Here is a 19,699-nt window from a genome sequence, read left to right on the forward strand (position 1 = left end):
GAGGGGACAATTCCAAATTCGGATCTCGACCCAAGTATGTCCAGTGTGTCTTAGCAGCCCTTTTTGGTAGAATATTTGTAAATCATATTGAGGAAAGGGAACCAAACTTACTCTTCAAGGAAATGGACCTGCTGTGCCTGCATACTCTATTTTCTTAGAACAGGTGGCACAGATCAGACATTAGCACCCAATTACAATTTTTTTACATTTGGGAAAATCAGACTTCACCTTCCCCCAGAAAACCACAATTTTTTTTGGATCCATATCCTTTGCTCCCCTCTCTCACCCAGTCAAATGAGAAATTTAAAATTGGCTACAAGCACATAGCAGCATTTTTGTTGGGCCTTTCATACCCCATCTCTCCAATTATCTCTCTATCCTTTCCACCTTCTGGTTTAGACACCATTCAGCCCATTTAGTTTTCTATCTCAGGATGGAATTGCATTAGAAGACTATTTTTTCCCAAGTGATTCTTAAGCCTTCTACCTCTTAATTAGTTTACAAGGTATTCTCAAAGACATTGCTGCAGATATTCTGACATTAAACAGTAAAACTTGACTTCCATAATTCTTTGATATGCCCTGTCCAGCATATGAGACAGACTTCTGAGGATTTACAAGCGAGTAACAGGTCACTTGTATATAAAGTAGGTCCAGTTTAATTTTCTCCCCTACCAAAAGGTTCATTCCCTGTAGTTTAAGTTAGTGTGTCACTAGCTCAAAAGTCATAACAAATAAGATGGGACAGTGGGCATTGCTATGTTCTCCCTAACCCCACGGCAAATCTCCCCCATGCATAAACATTCATATACTGAAAACCTGGACAATGTGTTACAAGAGTTGTGCCAATACACCACTTTTTGTTTTGCTTATTCAGCATGTCAAAGAACACCACACTCTTATTAAAAAGATTTTCTACGTTGATACACAGACTGCTGCAAGAACTTGTACAGATTTAGTGTAGTGTGTAATATTTAATATCTTCCCATTCTGGTATTATCTGATAATAACCATTACTTTTGTTAATCCTGGCCAGTTTGACTTTACAGTTTTATGCATCATATCCTGTGCTCTGCCAGGGTTTTGCAGTCAGTTATTCATTGACAGGACCAACTTCACATACTGTGGGTGACTTCTGGGATTCTGATTAAAATAATGGATGTGTTGCTCATCGTCTGTGGGAGCAGCCCTGAGGAACAGGAATCACTAAGAGTTTAAGTAATAGTTTTTCAGAGTAGACAGGATAGTCACTCCTTAAAAAAGGTAAATAAAATTAATAGAAGCCTCTTTTTGAGGCAATTTCCCTTTGTTTCTTCCTTTTAATGCATCATTTATTCTGCTCTTATTAGTTGTTTTAACAGCTGTCTTTTCAGATCTTCAAGTGTCCCCATAGTAACAAAGTCATTAATTAAACAAACAAAAAAAAAGTCTTCTTGTTCCTCTGTCACAGGGATAGGCAAATTTTTTGGCCCGAGGGCCACCTCAGTGTTGCAAAACTGTATGGAGGGCCAGGTAGGGAAGGCTGTGCCTCCCCAAACAGTGTGGCCCCCTCCCACCCTCTGACTGCCCCCCTCAGAACCTCCAACCCATCCACTCCTTGTCCCCTGACTAACCCCTCCTCCCCTAACTGCCCCCTTGGACCCTGCCCCCTATCCAACCACCCCCTGCTCCCTGTCTCGACTGCCCCGACCCCTATCCACACCCCCGCCCCCTGACAGCCCCCCCCCCGGGATTCCCACACCTATCCAACCCCCCCTGTTCCCCGTCCCCTGACCACCACCTCCAGAACCCCCTGCTCCCTGTCCCCTGACTGTCCCCCGGGACTCTCCCCCCCACACCATGCTGCTCAGAGCAGCAGGAGCTCGCAGCCCCGCCTCCTGGAGCCAGCCATACTGCCCACCAGGAGCGGCGGGCCAGAGCGCTGGCAGTGCCGCGTGCTGCGGGAGGACAGCGAGGGAGGGGCTGGGGGCTAGCCTCCCTGGCCAGGAGCTCAGGGGTTGGGCAGGACGGTTCCGTGGGCCGGATGTGGCCCGTGGGCCGTAGTTTGCCCACCTCTGCTCTATCATCTCCAACTCTGCTCTCTCCTTTTTGTGGTCACCCCGTTTGCCCTGGTTGGTGACATTTTTTGTTTATTGTCTTACCTTTTTAGTTTTAGGTTCTGGTTCCTGGTCTCTAGTATTTTATCATCCAACATCTTGCTACCACTTTCATTGTTTCCTACATTATGTTTGGATTTACAGATCTTTCTTTCCCCTAAAGAAGTTTTTAAAAGTTCCTCTATTTGTGAGGAACATATTGGGGCCACATTCACCATTGCTGTCAGAAGCTGCAAGTCCATTGAAAACTCTTTCGTCCTTCTATAGTATCAGATTCAGTTTTCATCTTTTATGTCTTGCTTTTCAGTATAACCAGCAGTGGCTTTAAGGGACCATCAACAGGATTTTAAGTTTTCACCATAATCCCTTTCAGATTTTGATATGAAGACGGGGAAAGGGAAAATCTATGTAGATATATAGCTGACATACCTGAGAGGTGGGGAGAGGAAACTAAAATCCCAGTGGCTCTACATTAGATCAACTGAGCAGTTGAAGCTAAGAAGGGCTGTGGGAACAGACAGGGCTAGTGACACTCAACATTCCTTTTACCGCATGCCAGACTATTACTTCTGCACAATCCCCAGATTGCTTAAGTGCAGCATCTGAGCTGGATCTAATGAAGATCCTCCTACTAGACCACTATGTCCTGCAGCCACACCTATGACTGTGTGTGCTTTCACACACTTGCGGTGCAGCAGATGCAGCTACATGAACAGGTATGCGAGAGTACCCAAGTAAGCTGACTGGAGTATAGGCTGTCAGTGGACTTAAAACAAAAACAAACCCTGAGCACAAGCTTCAAGCAGAGTCTCACAAACAGAAGTGGAAGGAGAGTCAAAGGCTCACTAAAGCCTTCATTAATCCAGTCTAATGAACTTGGGAAGCACTAACACTATGATAATGGATTCCAATATAAAACCTTATGATAAATAAGTTGCCCTAAATGAGCTTTTTTTATTACCACATTTGAAATTTGCAGAAATTCCATTTCCAATTGGATTTGGCACCTACAAAACTATTTATATTTACTTACTTCTGAATTTCTTCTTGCTGACAGCCATTTATCTAATTGATAATGACACACCAACAGCAGGAAAGCCTAGCAGATGAAATTGCTAAACTTAAGTAGGAGACACACTGGCTTTGCATCAATAGAAGCACTTTAGTCTAAAAAAAGCACACAAGTTTCATAAGTGTCATTTTGAAGCACAAGATTTGTATGTTTTAAAAAGGATGATTTTACAATTTGTAGAGACCACGCATGTGGCCCATCATGCTGCTCAATACTGTCTCATTGTTTCCTTGTATTCTCTTTTCTGGATCCATATTGTCTTTGTGTTACATACTGTACAATCTATGGGGTCCTGGTCCCTGACTAGAGCTCCTAGGCACTACAGTCATAAAAATAAATAATACTTTTCATAAGCTTTACAACCTCTAGGGTATTTGTATCCTGTGTATTTTCTGATTGCTGTGCTGAACAGAATTTTCATGTTAAGGACTAATAATTGGTGTTAGTTTTCCTCTTTTCATGGGCAATTTGGTTAACTAAGAAAATTATTTCCTTCTGTTTGATATTATTTAGACACAAATATACTATAATATTCTGTGGGAACACAAATCCCACAATACCCTCTCCTTCTTACTCTAGGGGCTGTTGTTGGTGCAGGACACAGTGGAGCTTTATACTTGCAGAGGGTTCCCCTACAGTGGGAAGTTTCCAGTGGCTACCTTCAGCTGAATTAACGCAAAGAAGCCTTTGCAGACTGGAGAATCTGACCCAGTAACTTTGAACATTGGCAGAGCACTTTTACCTTGTTTTCCAAGTGTACTGAAGAAAACCTTGGGTGCCCAGGATACTAAGCTCAGACAGTATGTTAGAAGCACACGGATAGCACCTCCCGGCCCAAATGTGTGTCTCATTTATCTTGACCCCACCAGCTGCATGGTAATGTCTATACCAAGACACAGTTTGCATTTTTAATGCTGGCAAATACACAGATGGCTTTAGAATATTATCCATGAAACTTGTGTGTTATTGTTTCCTGGTCAGCATTGCGCTTCCATAGCCTCTGTGACTATTTCATCCCATTGTTCTTCATAATGAAGTGCAGCAACCCAGCTGATACGTAATTTTCTGAAAGATCTTTCTCCACTAACAGTATTTTAAAATTCCAGGGGATAGAACATGGCACGGATTGCGGCAAAACACATTTAATGAAGACCCTCCACTATTTATTTTAAAAAAAGCTTCTTTCAACATTCCACTCTTTAAAGCTGTTCTAAATTTTAGACTGTCATCTCAAAATACAAAAGAATTCCATGACAAGAGTATTTTTAGAGCAACATTAAGGCTAAGGGTAGCTCAGAACCCAACTCGAAGCAGTAAAAATCTAAACAATACAGGAAAGGAACACAAGAGACTGATTTCAATCAGCTTGTATTAGTTTATATTGTATTATAGAGGCCAACTGATAAAAGTTGCTAATTAGAATTATTTCTAGAAGCCAGAAACGGAAAGCTCCATCAGGTCATCTTGTCCTTAGCCCTGACAATACAGAATTTTTTTCATGTGCTGCATTGTCCACTGACTTGTCTAGCTCAGTTTTAAGTCATTTAGAGCAATAGGGGTTTTGACACTTTCCTTAGGAGACTACTCTAAAGTATATTAGACTTTCCACTGGAATTAAATTTATCAAAAAAGTTTAGTCTATGTATTGTTGTGGAGTCTGAAGTGTTGGCCGTGTTCAAGGGAATCCTGTGGGGCGGGGTTAGGAGTAATGGGAGGTGTGTGTGAGAAAGCTGACAAAGGATCAGGAATACCAGGTCTAGTGGTATGTTTTCTAGCTTGTGTAACTGAAAAGTTAGTTGGGAATCTGGTGATGAGCAAGTGTGTGCTAAGTCATTGGCATGGCAATCTAATTTCTTCCCTCACAATGTCCTATCTTATAAGCTTTGAAGGAAGGAAGACTGGCATATCAGTTCTCAACTCCTGCCTGATAATACACAGGGAAGGAAGGGTAACTGTCGGGGTCTCCAATTCATCTGTTCAGATAATGTAGAGATGTCCAGCATAAACTGATAAAATGTAAAAGTCTATTCCTGCAACTGTACATAGCTGAGTTTCAGTTAGGGACCAGTTAATGATTTGCAATAAGTTCTTTTAATAGCTTTTCTGAATATAAAAGCAGTTTTCAATATGAAAATAAAATATGTAATTCCTAATGTTGGCTTTCATCCATCTGCTGATTGTATTTAGCGCACAGCTTTAAGCGTTAGAAACGGAAACACATCTTTACATCCCCATAACCCTGTGACTGTTGGTTTATAAGTATGAGGAGTCATAACCGAGGAAGGATTTAGCTTAACAGTAAGACACACTATAAAATAGTATAATCTGTATAAATTACTCACAGGAAAGAGTAATCTACCCGATACCTATATGAGTTGAAACAACGTAGAGGGTGGGTAGCAGCACAAACATTTAAAGTTACCCTCCAGAGAAAAATCACAAATGCTTGTTTTATTAGAAGGAGTCTACCATGACAAATATCCAGTTACTCTTTTTTATGTACTGCTAGACAATACCAGTTCCTAAACTCTCCCTCCATCATTATTACATCCTTCAAATACTTGCAGATGGTTTCCTTCACCCTTTCATTGGCCAGGGCTAAGTAAATTACTGCACTGTCTCTATATTTGCATAAACATGACAAAGAAAAACACACATCGAGTACAAGGTCAGATACATTGAACTACCAAGTGCAACTTTTAAAGAGATGCTTGAGGTTCAAATCTTCTGCCTCCTTAGAGAAGGAAAAGGAAAAAAACCCAAGAACCATTTTTTTATTTTTAAAATGAGAACCCAAGAATAGAGGTCCCTATACTTCTGATTCCTTTGCAAACAAAAAGTCCTGTGGCATCTTATAGACTAACAGAAGTATTGGAGCATAAGCTTTCCTGGGTGAAGCTTATGCTCCAATACTTCTGTTAGTCTATAGGGTGCCACAGGACTCTTTGTCGCTTTTTACAGATCCATACTAATACAGCTACCCCTCTGATACTTTGCAAACAAACTCTCTGCACATTTATGTAAAAGATATTCAACTAAGTCAGACCCATAGAATCAATTGGCAGGGTACAGGCACTATCTGTAGGTCAACGACTGCCCATCTACCCAAACTTTACAACAAAGACTGTCCAAGGAATTCTCTTCTCTGCAATAGCTCAGTAACAGTGCTCCACAACACAAGCTGTAGCGCACTGGGGGTGAAGTGGGGTCGGTGTCTGAGACAAGCCTGGGAGTGGGGCCACAGCATGTAGCACTGCCAGAATTCTGGGTAGTATTGCTGCTTCTAGGCAGTCAGGGACAGACTGCCTTCCTGGACTACTGAAGTTATTCCGGGGGCCATACCCCTCTCAGTTTTATGCTTCACCCCTCTAGAAGCACACCACAAAATCTCTCAGAAAATCAGCATCTGCATGTATGGTGGTGAAGGAAACATACCATGTAAGTGGCAGAGAATTTACTTCTGTCTCAAGCCCCCTCCCAGCTACCAAGCAAAAGGTGGAGTCTGCAGTTCAATTCAAAAATTCTCATGCACATTATTTAACCTTCAAAAAGCAGGAGTGCTCTGCAATGAAAATTTGTGCACAACTTGGAATATCAAATCTGCTGGAGAAATGATAGAGAACACTGCAATTAAGGACTCAAATAGAGCTCAGAAGAAAATGGGAGCTACACAGCAGAGGATTAATGAACAAAAAGGGCAGTATCTTGTTGGCTTCTTTAACCTCTATTATTATTAGAGCTAGGAATGTATGGATATACAATCTAACTCATAAAGGGAGGTCTTACCTGGACTATTTAGCCTACCAGGAAACAAGAGGGCAAGTAGATAACCACATTACTGGTCCCTTCTAACTCATAGGATGACTGAAGACACTTGCTTTTTCCTTACCAGTTACAGTAAAATTTGCTAATTGTCTAGAATTCAGTCTGAAGGACTTTTGATATAATAATATTCAATAATTGTTATGAATGTAAAAACTGGAGCACAAAAAATAGTGGCCATAGTGTAATGTATTTTGTAAGGAGTGTTGTCCCGCTTAACTAAGCTACCTGAGCTGTTTGGTGTAGTCTGCATTTAGACTGGCTACTTATGGTCATGAGTCAGTGTAGTAGTGTCAATTTAACATGGACAATTAATTATTGGATTATCATGTATTAGATATAATAGGAATATGAAAGCTTCATATACTTTCATAATGCATTCACATGATTTTAGCTGAACACCACCAAAAAGATTCCACAGGATGACCAGGAAATTGCTTTCTGAATCTCACACATTGATGCTTTTGGTATTTATGCTTACAAGGGTGTGATTCTTCTGAACCAATTGATGCTGACGGAAAATAGAGGATTTCCTTTGTTGGGAATGTGCTACTTTTCAGCCTGAAAACCTTCAGGTTAAAGATAGGAAGCTCACACTTCCGTCTGCATAGACAAACAATTTTTGTGTGTGTGTTAAACCTGTTAACATACTGTAAGACAGGCCACATATTGTTCACCTAAAACTCATTTCATAGTGTATTTGCTCAAACTCATGTTTAAGATATCAGGATGATATGGATAGAACTTATTTTCAAGTTTACACAACAATCAAATACTTTAAAGAGGATGATATACCAAGTCTTAAAACAAGTTACTCTTTAGTTTTTAATAAGAAGTGATTTTCTTAATACTAAAAAAATTTGTGTTTCTAATGCCACCACCCTTTAGCCCGAGGCTCCCAAAACATCTTTGTCAGCACTAAATGGTGATGAGGCAGGAATTTTCCATAACATTTTTATGAATGGTATGCACCACAGTGATTTACGTGACTATCCAGTGGGTGCACAACAGTACTTAGAATGCACCTGGACCACAGTGGGAGACATGAGGTGTTTAGGTCATTCAACTGCCTAGGGTGATATGAATGGGTCCTTAAGGACTGGCTGAAACCAACCCATATCAACAGAGGATCCTGAAAGACAATGGTAACCTCAATCGCCAGGAGACTCGCACCTAGCAACCAACAGCCAAGAGGCAGGAGATTGCCACCATGGCCACCCCGCCTGTAGGGAAGCAGAGAAAGGCCTTGAGTCAGAGAACAAAATGGAAAGGCATCAGGCGGCTGTGGTAAGAGCTGGCCCTTTGGAGAGAGACAGCAGCTCTGATCAAGACTGACAAAGGGACAGAGAGAAAGCGAACCAAGATGGTTCCTAGCACAGCTCAAGGCCAAAGCTTTCAACCAGAACCTTTTAAAGATACTGCTTGGAAGAAATGAATCATCAAGGGGCAAAATCCCCACAAGCTGATCTTGAAGCATTTTCAAGTTTCATGTAGGACAACAGCCCTGAACAAGGAAAGGGCTAAGGAAGCAAGTTATTTTCCAAAGCCACCTGAAAGTCAAAGATGTTCTAGGAAGTTTTAGAGACTAATGTCTCTTCCTTGCACCAGAAGCTAAACTGCTTCCAGTCAGAGAAGCCAGTCTATGTGGCAGTATGCCAAGACTTTAGGAAAGTCAACAACTTCTAAAGCAGACACTTTTAATTTAGAAAAATTCCACCCTCCTCTTTTAACAACCAAACCAATACACTAGAGTTTCCAGATTTGGTATAAGTATGTAACCCCACATCAGTTGTCTTTGAGTCTGGGACATGAGAGTCAGTCTACCTCGAGATACTTAAGCAAGGATTGCGTTCGTCAGTGTATCCAGTTTCGAGGCATCAGTATTAAACAGCTTCAGCCCCTTGCCTTCCTTAGCACTTTGTTCAGCAGAGATAACTTGCAGGAACCTGTTCCATAGCATCAAAGAGGCACAATACTTTGCACCTGCACAGACTACTTCAGCCTTGACCTCAACACATAAATGAGCTTGGTTCATAGATCAGACCACCAGGAGCAATATAATTGCTAGAGCCCTACCAAATTCAGGGCTGTGAAAAACGCGTCACGGACCATGAAATCAGATCTCCACCGTGAAATCTAGCTATTGGAGGGGAGTGGAAGGGAGGGGAAGCAAAGGGCAGAGCTGGAATGCATAAACAGGAGTAGGGGTAGAGAGGTTATTTTACCTCTGCATTTGGCACTGGTGCAACCACTGCTGGAATACGGTGTCCAGTTCCAATGCCCACAATTCAAGAAGGATGTTGAAAAATTGGCGAGGATTCAGAGGAGAGCCAGGAGAATGATTAAACAATTAGAAAACATGCCTTATACTGATTGAGCTCCTTGAGTCTATTTATTTTAACAAAGAGAAGATTAAGGAGTGACATGATTATAGTCTGTAAGTACCTACATGGGAAACAAATATTTAGTATTGGACTCTTCAATCTAGCAGAGAATGGTACAACACAACCCAATGGCCAGAAGTTGAAAACTTCAGACTGGAAATAAGGCAAATTTTTTAAAGGTGACAGTAATTAACTGTAATTAATTGGAACAGTTTACTAAGGGTTGTGGAGGAGTGTCTATCCCTGACAATTTTTAAATCAAGACTAGATGTTTTTCTAAAAGATCTGCTCTAGGAATTATTTTGGGGAAGTTCTATGGCCTGTATTATACAGAAGGTCAGACTAGATTATCACAATGGTCCCTTCTGACCTTAGAATTTATGAATGAACTGTTCCTCCTTACAGGGACTCCAGGATATTTGTAACTGGATTTCTGATCTCAATTAACCATTCAGCACTAACTTATGATGTAGGCAGGCATCTGTCAGATTAGCATCTGCACAGCTGCTTCAGTTTCAAGGTACGAAAACATTAAGACCTTTTTTTAAATGTACAACACACTGATTTTTTCAAATTGTCAGCTAAGACAAGCCTTATACAATTGCTCCAAAACCTTACAAAACAAAACTTATGAAATGGAAGAATACTGAGAACATCCCACATATTTCACCCGTATAACACAGTCACCAGCCGGGATGGGAATCCAGGACCTTTGGCTCCAGAACTGAAATGACAATCTCCAGGAGCTGTAGCAGTATTATGACTGCTCTGAGCTAGCAGCTGGAGAATGATATAGTCACACAGTCATTTTATTACACCACACAAGAAGCTGCAGGTGGATTAATGTAATTTTAGCAACATCAAGGAGTAAAGACTGTGTTAAACAGAAAACTGGTCAAAACCTCAAATGTGGTGCGATTGTTATCCCTCCATAATACAGAGCAGGGGTCGGCAACCTTTCAGAAGTGGTGTGCCGAGTCTTCATTTATTCACTCTAATTTAAGGTTTCACGTGCCAGTAATACATTTTAACGTTTTTAGAAGGTCTCTTTCTATAAGTCTATAATATATAACTAAACTATTGTTGTATGTAAAGTAAATAGGGTTTTTAAAACGTTTAAGAAGCTTCATTTAACTTTAAATTCAAATGCAGAGCCCCCTGGACCGGGGGCCAGGACCCTGGGCAGTGTGAGTACCACTGAAAATCAGCTCGCTTGCCGCCTTTGGCACGCGTGTCATAGGTTGCCTACCCCTGATATAGAGCTTCCCATTTTCAATGGTAAAACATCTGCCTCACAGAGCTGCCCTGACGATTTACATGTCAGCAATCTTATATCCATAATTTGTAGGTGGAAACACACACAGACCTGGATTCTAACCCTGGTTGTCCCTATGTACTCATCATATGACCTTTCAGAGACTCAATTTCAACATCTCATTTTTAAATGTCGATACGAAAGCTTTTATACCTCAATGATAATTTAAGACTCTCAAATACTTATATCAGGGGTTCTGAAATCCTTGAACAGATGGCATTACATAAGTGGAGGACAGACTAGACTAGAGGATCACAATGGTCCTTTCGGGCCTTAAAACCTATGAATCAATTTATCTGACAGCTGCAATTAGAGCAAAAGAGTTCCTGTTTCCGATTTCAGATCTCAGTCCATTGGACCTCCCTGCCCTGACGGAGTTTTTCCTCCTCATTTCCCTGGCAGCAGTCTCTGGGTACACTACTGGCTCAGTGCACACTTTTAACATCAATAGCCTTCAAATATCCCAAAGCCCACATACCTTTGATTTCCAGCTTCCTGAGGCACACATCCCGGCTGATGGGATGCAGATTCTGAATGTTTGCATAAGCTGTAGGTAACTATTAAGCTGCTGCCAAACTGCCCAATACACTTCAGAGGCACTTGCCCTCATTAAGGCCAACAGAATAAAACAAGAATGGAATTTCTAGGCCAGGCCCTTTGACATATAAGCCAAATAAAACTAAAACATCTCATCAAGGGCCAAATTCCACTTGGCCTTTATGCAGTGCAGGGAGGGAGTAAGGAACCATTAAAAGGTCTGCACAAGGCCTTGACAGAACTGCAGTCTCTGGGCCCAGGCACTGCTCCCTTACAACTATTCTGGGGGTAGATGCTGCACCCCAAAAGGGGTGGCGATGGGGTATATCCATGACTATCCCCGCTACATATCTGAGTGTAGCAGCATCTATGCGCTCGTGTACCAGGGAGCTCCTGAAAGCATCCTGCCTCTGTGCTCCCTTTGGGACATGACTAAATGTTATCTAGGGTTGCCAGGTGTCTGGTTTAGAATGTAAAGCCCGGTCAAAATGGGACCCTAGCGGCTCTGGTCGGCACTGCTGACTGGACCGCTAAAAGGCTGGTCAGCAGTAAAGCAGGGCTAACACAGGCTTCCTGCCTGCCCTGGCTCCATGCGGCTCCCGGAAGCAATGACATGTCTGGCTCTTAGGTGCAGGGATAGCAAGGGGGCTCCGTGCGCTGCCCCCGCCCCGAGCACCGGCTCTGCAGCTCCCATTGGCCAGGAACCATGACCAATGAGAGCTGCAACGGTGGCGCCTGCAGGCGCAGGCAGCATGCAGATCCCTCTGATGACTCCGCCTAACAGCCGGACATGCCGGCCACTTCTGAGAGCAGCCTAAGTTAAGTGCCTCCCGAAGCCCGCACCCTCTCCTGCACCCCAAGCTCCTGCCCCAGCCCTGAGCCCCCTCCTGCACCCCAAACCCCTCATCCCTTGCCTCACCCCAGATCCCACACCCCAAGTTGGAACCTTCACTCCCTCCCACATCCCAACCCCCTGCCCAGCCCAGTGAAAGTGAATGAGGGTGGGGAAGAGCAAGCGACAAAGGGAGAGGGGATGGAGTGAGCAGGGGCGGGGCCTCAGGGCGTGGCGAGGTGTGGGCAAGGGTGTTCGGCTTTGTATGTTTAGAAAGTTGGCCCTAATGTTATCCCCTTTCCCCACAAAATAGGTATGTGCCTATATGGCACAAGTGAGCCCTAATTTTCATTGTTAAGTAGTGCAGTGCAACAAACTCTTCTATCTCAGATACCTTGCCCAATTAGTAATGAACTTTGCGCTAAAGGTTGAGGCATACTGGGTTATTTATAGGTATTTCCATAACTATCTCTGCAACTCCTAAATCTTAAAATTAGCAGTACAGTCAAAAATCTAGTTTTAGCCTTCAGAATGGAGATGCCAGAGTCTCTCCATAACATTGTTTGTCTATTCTGTCTGTTCCCTGAACATTAAATTTGCTTTAACAGTTGCAGGCATAGCACCAAAGCATTACACAGATGAACCTCTCAGACAGAGTCCCTTCAAATGCTCCCTGACCATCACCAAAACAGCTGCCTGTAGCTGTTCCACTATGCAGGCTTCAAAAAGCTTAAATTGTTACTAGTACAATAGGGCATTAAGAGACACCTGAAGACAACAGCAGCTAAAGTTAAGACATGAAACAACCATCTGAGCAAACTGATAGGTTAGTCATGGGGTGCCCCTGCTCCAACTTTGTGGATGTCAGCTCTTGCCACCTCTTATTTGGTGGTGGAGTACTGCGCACCAGTTTGGAGTCGAGCCTCACACATCAAACTCGTGGATACATGCCACCATGCACATCATCTCCAGCACCTTGCGTCCAACTCCACTTCTATGGCTTCCAGTTCCGAGCAATATTGCTCCTCCTCATATCAGACGAGAGGTTGCCACTGGCAAGTTACTGGAGAAAGCACATGCCAAACCAAACCTCCCACTGCACAATGACCTTTTAAAATCACCAGCTGCATGTTTGCTGTCACGTTGCCCATTATGGTCTCATCCGCCACGCCAGGATGTTCGGGTGGAAACACTCTGGCGATAGGAATGGATATCTATTATAATCCCCAACCAGTCCCTCATCGCCGACCCCACAATCTGCCTGCCTGGTTCTGACCTGCCCTGTCGCCAATGGTCCCTGTTGAACAGGTTCCGGACCGGGCAAGGTCTCTGTGCAACCAACCAGTATCGCTGGGGCCTTCGTGACAGCCCTTTGTGCAGCTGCGGCGCAACACAGACTATGACGCACATTGTCGATGAATGCCTGCTGCCAAGGTTCAGCACTGCCCTAGAAGGACTGCATCACGCAACTGAAGATGCCATCGCTTGGCTAGACGACTATGCACACGCTAAATAATTAAGAGACAGGATCAGTTGAACAGATTCTATTTGAGTGTGGCACATTAAACTATCCCCAAAGGTTCTGAAGGAACATTGCCTTGTACATTAGTAAGCCCTTTCTGCTGGCATTTATTTGGTTGTGAAACTAAAGGATAATAAATCAGCTCTTGTTTGCATCTCAAAAAGACAGGACATCTGAAGCAGTATTCATGCCTAACTTGCAGCAAATAAATAAATTAAGCCCTTCTTTGTTGGTAAAATTGAATCCTGGCTCAAACCAATCCCAGAATAGTCAGAAAACTTGCCTGTGGAAAATTGGACTAGTTAGAACAGCAAGTTGCTGGGTCTTGGAGGTTAAGATCTGCTCAGAGTAGCCACAGGGTAAAGCAATTTTTGTCTCTCTGCAAGGGAACCATCACATCACTCAGGATGCCAGAAAGTATGAAGAAAAATGAAGAAAATGGGGGAAAAGGAGAAAATTTTGAACCTAGGCAAATGCTGACTGTAACTGGAATAATATGTGCTCTACACAAGTACATATGCTACGACACTAGGGAACATCTGGCTATGCATGATTTACATTTCTCAGATAAAAAGAACAGGAGTACTTGTGGCATCTTAGAGATTAACAAATTTATTAGCGCATAAGCTTTCGTGGGCTACAGCCCACTTCTTCGGATGCCCCACAAAAGCTTATGCTCTAATAAATTTGTTAGTCTCTAAGGTGCCACAAGTACTCCTGTTTGTTTTGCGGATACAGACTAACATGGCTGCTACTCTGAAATTTCTCAGATATATCTAAAATATAATGCAAAATGTTGCATTCAGAAACACTGTAAATTCAACAGCCCTAGAAGGATTTTAAAAACGTCAGACTTTTGAGATGGACAAAATGGATTCTCTTTTTAGTTGTTTTACAATTTATACAAGTATACTCATTGGAAAGGAAATTAGCCAAAATAAGTCTTAATATAGCATTTTGTAACACAGCATGCCTGTCCGTGAAAAAGGCGGCATACATGCAATGTTTTCATTATGAAACAACATTGGATTTGTCACTGCAAAACCCAGCACCATCAAAACAGAACATAGGTAAGTTACTACATCTGTAAAGCACATGCGACATTCATAACATGCACAAAAAAGATTCTGCAACATATTCAGGATTTTTCAAGCTGTTTTAGAGACAAGCAGTACAGTCACTAAATTGTTCAATTGAACTGAAAACACCGACAGGACACTAGATTGAAGTTATGTTAAAAATGTTTCAATCTTCCTAAAGATAGAACTTTGCAATAACTCATAAGCTACCACAGAAAACTTTCACACTACATGCTGGACTCAGAAGGAACAAATTATGAAATGAACAATGATAATTAAGGAGCCAATCTGTAGAGCAAGTCAGATTTGTGAAAGGGCAGCATTGCCAGATTGTTGAAAAGGCTTTGTGGCCCTATCTGTGCTCAGCTATACCAACATTTTTGGTTTAAATACATGATCTAGAGCCAACATGAATATAATGATTGGTGAAAGGCCTATCTATTTTCAGAGGTGGCGTCCCTTTGTGTGTGTAAAATTGCTCACATGTATATTTGCACCTGAACCCTGCAGAGATAAAGACATGTGCACACACTTTAAAAAGTCCAAACATGCATCTGTTAGACTAAAATGCAGGTGTAGCTGTATGTGAGCAACTGGAGATTGGGTAGAAGCCTGGCTAAAATATACCTCAAGATTGATGATATATATTTAAATTTCTGAAATCAAAAGCTCCAATTCAAATAGGACATTGGGTAACCAGGTGCTAAGAACTGCCATCAACATTAAAATGGCCGAGAAAGCAGCGGCCAGGGCTATAGTGCCTATAGCTGTACTATGATGCTAGGGTAATTATTTCAGAAGACAATTTATACCTTGATGGTAAGCTCCACATTTTATATTTAATAATCTATTTTAACAAGTTGATAGACAATATGCAGATTTTCTCTCTCGGGCTCTGACTGGATTTCCCACTGCCACTAGTCAATTTAGGAATTGTTAAGAGTGTGGCAAGCTTCAGGGCTGATTTTCAATAAAATAATGATGTAATATAAATACACCACATTTTGTTTCCAATACCTAGTTTAGCAGGAGATGAAGCAATAGATTTTAGTTACAAATTATTACACATGCCTAGAAGCCTTATTTATAGATTTCCAGAATGAATTCAGTGTGCATGCAAAATTTACTACAGAACAATTTGACAAGATAATGTGCTACATTAAAGTGCTGACAGTTTTAAAAACAATATTTCATAAATATTTCTAGCAGGGCCAAACTTATTTGCATTACTTACTGGAATGTAGTAGATGTTCATTTTAGGGTCTTCATTGGCCGTCAGCAGCATTCCTAAAGAGCGACACAATTACATGGTGTAAACAATGGCCAGAAGAGACTAGCTTATCTATTTTATTATTTTATTTAGAAGTGTTTGAAGAAAATAGGTCTTATTCAGTACAGAGCAGATTTGTACATCAAGTCCATTGTCTTTACAGGACTTTAGGAAAAAAGAATTTAACTGCAGATTTTATTAAAATAAGACTAAAAAGGAACAGTTATTAGAATAGCAATCTGAGTAAACATGAAAGATCTTTGAGAAAAAAATAGTGCTAACTACAGCATATCTAAACAGAACTGATTAGGACTTAAATAAAACCTGTCAACTGCGCCCCAAGTAAGTTGCTTGTCCCTGCCTCATTGTCCTATTTAAAAAAATCCCACTATTGCTAATACTGGTTCATCTCCACCGATGTGAGCACTGTTATGAACCCTATTGTATGTGGGCTGCCAGGTGCTGCTACTGTCCTCTCACTCTGCTCAGAGGGCGTCTAATTAATACTGTGCTTAACATGGTGGCCAACACAAGTGGAGATGAAACAATGTTAATTCTGGAGTGAAATTTTTGAAAAAATTTCCCTCACGTTGATAGGGTCCTCATCTATAGCAATTTTTAGCTTCCTGTTACTTGGGGATCGATAGACCGTCTCAGTGAAGCAACTGCCATTTACAGTATTGGTGATGATCCAGAATACATCATTCTGGGAATCAGAGGTATGGTCTAAGTACAGAAGTGGGAGCCAGGATCTCGTGACTCAGATGGCAATTGCATTTATGTTGTTGTTGTTGTTGTTGTTGAACAAGCCAGTTTACTGCTGTACATCAATTTGTGCTACTTTAAAATGGAAAATACCTACCCATACAGAGGTATTGTGCAGACTGAAATGCTTTGAAGACGAGAAGTGAGGTACACCTGGCAAGTATTATTAAATCTAAGCAAACCCAGAACTGGCAACAGGCTTTGTGCAAGTTTGATGTGACAAATGATATGCAATACTTCCCCCCACAAAACAGGTCAGTAAGGACATTCAGAATATATTTCTGCATTTGTCACTTGACTTTCCTAAGTAAATGACCTTTAAATAATACAAATAAGCAAAAGCATGAAGGGGGGAGTGTGGAAAATCAATCAATTTAGATAACTTTCTGACCTAAAAATGTTCTAAAAGATTCCACTGAGACTATGAATAATGGGGTCAATCATCATGTAGCCAGAGGGGAGAATGTATACCCAAATAGAGGCACACAATTACTATGGGTTGGATAATCCCTTCCAGCCAATCCCTTTATTAAAAATACACAATACAGTTAGACTCTAGAAGATGGAAAAAGGGCTGAATATTTCTGGCACACCAAGAGAGTCACAGTAGCAAGGTTAAAAACCAAGCCCAGAAAAGTTTACGGGCAACCTAAACAAAATCAGAAAGATTTATGGTAGATTTCATGGATTAACAGTGCCTTGGAGCATTAGCATTTCACTGCCACTAGAAAAGGAAAAACAGTTCATTCAGTGAACAGGGAAAATCCCAAAGACAGAACGGTAGAAGCAGTTTACCAATTATGCCTAATGCTTCAAAGAAGACAGTAAAGGTAAGCATCTTTGGGAAGCTTCCACCAACAATTAGAGGAGGAAACAGTCTCAGGGACAGTACCTGGGTGTGTGCTACAGGGGAAATTTGAGAAATAGAAAAGGAGAGTCTTGATCAAAGAAGTCTTCTATTCATGTTTCTGCTGTCTCAGCTTGTTAGCCTTGACCATCCTTCATGAGAACAGAGACACACCTATCAAACCACAGACCAGACTAATCTTCTTATATGCAAGAAATTTCACAGACTGGAATAAGAAAGAACTCTCTTTTCAATGGGAAGTATTAATATGGAGCCTGTTTGAAAAAAAACAAGTTCTTTAGAAACTTACAATGAACAGAAGCAGATGGGGCAGAGAGACTTCTACTCAATGGAAATATGATTATGACTCAATCAATATTATACACCCAAAAACTTAGTTAACACAACTTAGATAATGCAGAGTTAAGGGTGGCCAGTGGTGCCTCATGCCCTCCAAATATGTGGCGAATGGCTGAATTTAAACCTCTGAAAACCAGGAAGTACAGATAAGGTACATACCAACACAACCTTAACTCTGCACCCCCACCCCCGAGATGACTGGGAATTATCTGCATGCATTCCAGCTGCCTTCACTGTGTTATGTGTAGTTGTATCGAGTGGTGGAGGGATTAGCTGAGCAGCTTGGCAAAACTGTGGTTGTGATATAAGGAGATATACAGAAGGAGTGATCTGAGCCTCTCTCCAAGGCACCCCGGGAACGTAAATGAAAGTACAGTGTTTGATGGACTCCTGTGCATAAGGGCGAAGGGGTTGTACAATTTAGCAAGTTTCTTCTTGTGTCTGTGGAGGAGGCTGTGTTTGAGTGCAGGGCAGGTATAGGTAGCTCCTGGCTAGTACCCCTCACCTGAATACAAGTTTTGCCTTAGCAAACATAAGGTATTAAACTCTGTGCTACAGTAATCAAGTGCCCTGTTCCCTGAGTGTTCTGCACTAACTGCAAAGGCAGATTGCTAGTGGGCATGTTATGGGCACGCTGGAGCATCACTCCAAGGTCAGAGTTAAGATGGTAATAGACTGCACCTTAACTCTGCTTCCTAGTTTTCAGAAGTTCGCATTACTGTAACTCTATTTCTTGGTTTTCAGAAGTTTAGCCACTCTCCACGTTCCAGAAAGGTAAAAGGCACCACTAGGCAATCTTAATTCTGAGATGATGGATGTTGGGGACATTTAATTTCCTTGTTTTTATTAAAAAAAATAATTTCTTAGCATCCCCATGTACCACAGTCCAGGTCTCCCTTTCCACTGCCTCTGGCTCCCTAGCAACAATTACCCTGGCCACAGAATGCACTTGTCGCATGTTAATCCCTTCTCTCCCTGCTATCTTCTCATTGTCTGTCTCTGCTGTCCAAAACAACCTGGTTCTCCCGCCACAAGAGTCCTCCCCATGGAGAGGCAGGTGTCAGTTTTGGAGGTGCAGACTGAGGAACTGGGCAGAGGCTGCAGGACCAGTATAGGCATTGGCATGGAGTCAGTGGGGACATTTTCTGAGGGGATGGACAGACACTCCTTGCCGCTCCCCATTCTGGACTCAGCACTGTATACTTGGTAAAAAGAACAGGAGTACTTGTGGCACCTTCGAGACTAACAAATTTATTAGAGCATAAGCTTTCGTGGACTACAGCCCACTTCTTCGGATGCATACAGAGTGGAATAAATATTGAGGAGATTTATTCCACTCTGTATGCATCCGAAGAAGTGGGCTGTAGTCCACGAAAGCTTATGCTCTAATAAATTTGTTAGTCTCGAAGGTGCCACAAGTACTCCTGTTCTTTTTGCGGATACAGATTAACACGGCTGCTACTCTGAAACCTGTATACTTGGTGCATTTTTCATGCACGCTTGTTCTCAGTTCACCATGCAGAGGAGCAGGGTCCTCCCACCCCCCAGCATCCTGGCACACACATGGGGGCAGAGAGAGGAATTCAGATCCTCCAGGGGAACCAGATACCAGGTCACATGGGGCGATATGGAGAGGGTCAGACCACCCACCCCTGACCCCAGATTCCAGCACACACATTGGGGGGGGTGCGACACAGCCGCAGATTTCCCCAGATCCTGGCACACAAAGGGGAACAAGGAGAGGGACTCAGAACACAGAAGGGGAGAATAAAGCTGACAAGCCACCAACCTCTAATCCC

At 42.2% G+C, this 19,699-nt stretch overlaps 1 protein-coding gene across 1 annotated transcript in view; it reads right to left on the minus strand.

The window, feature by feature from the left end:
• The window catches only part of NOL10 (nucleolar protein 10), a 75,285-nt gene that overhangs the window by 33,324 nt on the left and 22,262 nt on the right, over positions 1-19,699 (minus strand). The window contains exon 13 of the mRNA XM_054023067.1: positions 15,893-15,945. Within this exon, the coding sequence (XP_053879042.1) occupies positions 15,893-15,945 (53 nt within the window). The remainder of the gene's footprint in view (positions 1-15,892; positions 15,946-19,699) is intronic.

The sequence above is a fragment of the Malaclemys terrapin genome, chromosome 3 (assembly GCF_027887155.1).
Source record: "Malaclemys terrapin pileata isolate rMalTer1 chromosome 3, rMalTer1.hap1, whole genome shotgun sequence".
Taxonomy (NCBI): domain Eukaryota; kingdom Metazoa; phylum Chordata; order Testudines; family Emydidae; genus Malaclemys; species Malaclemys terrapin.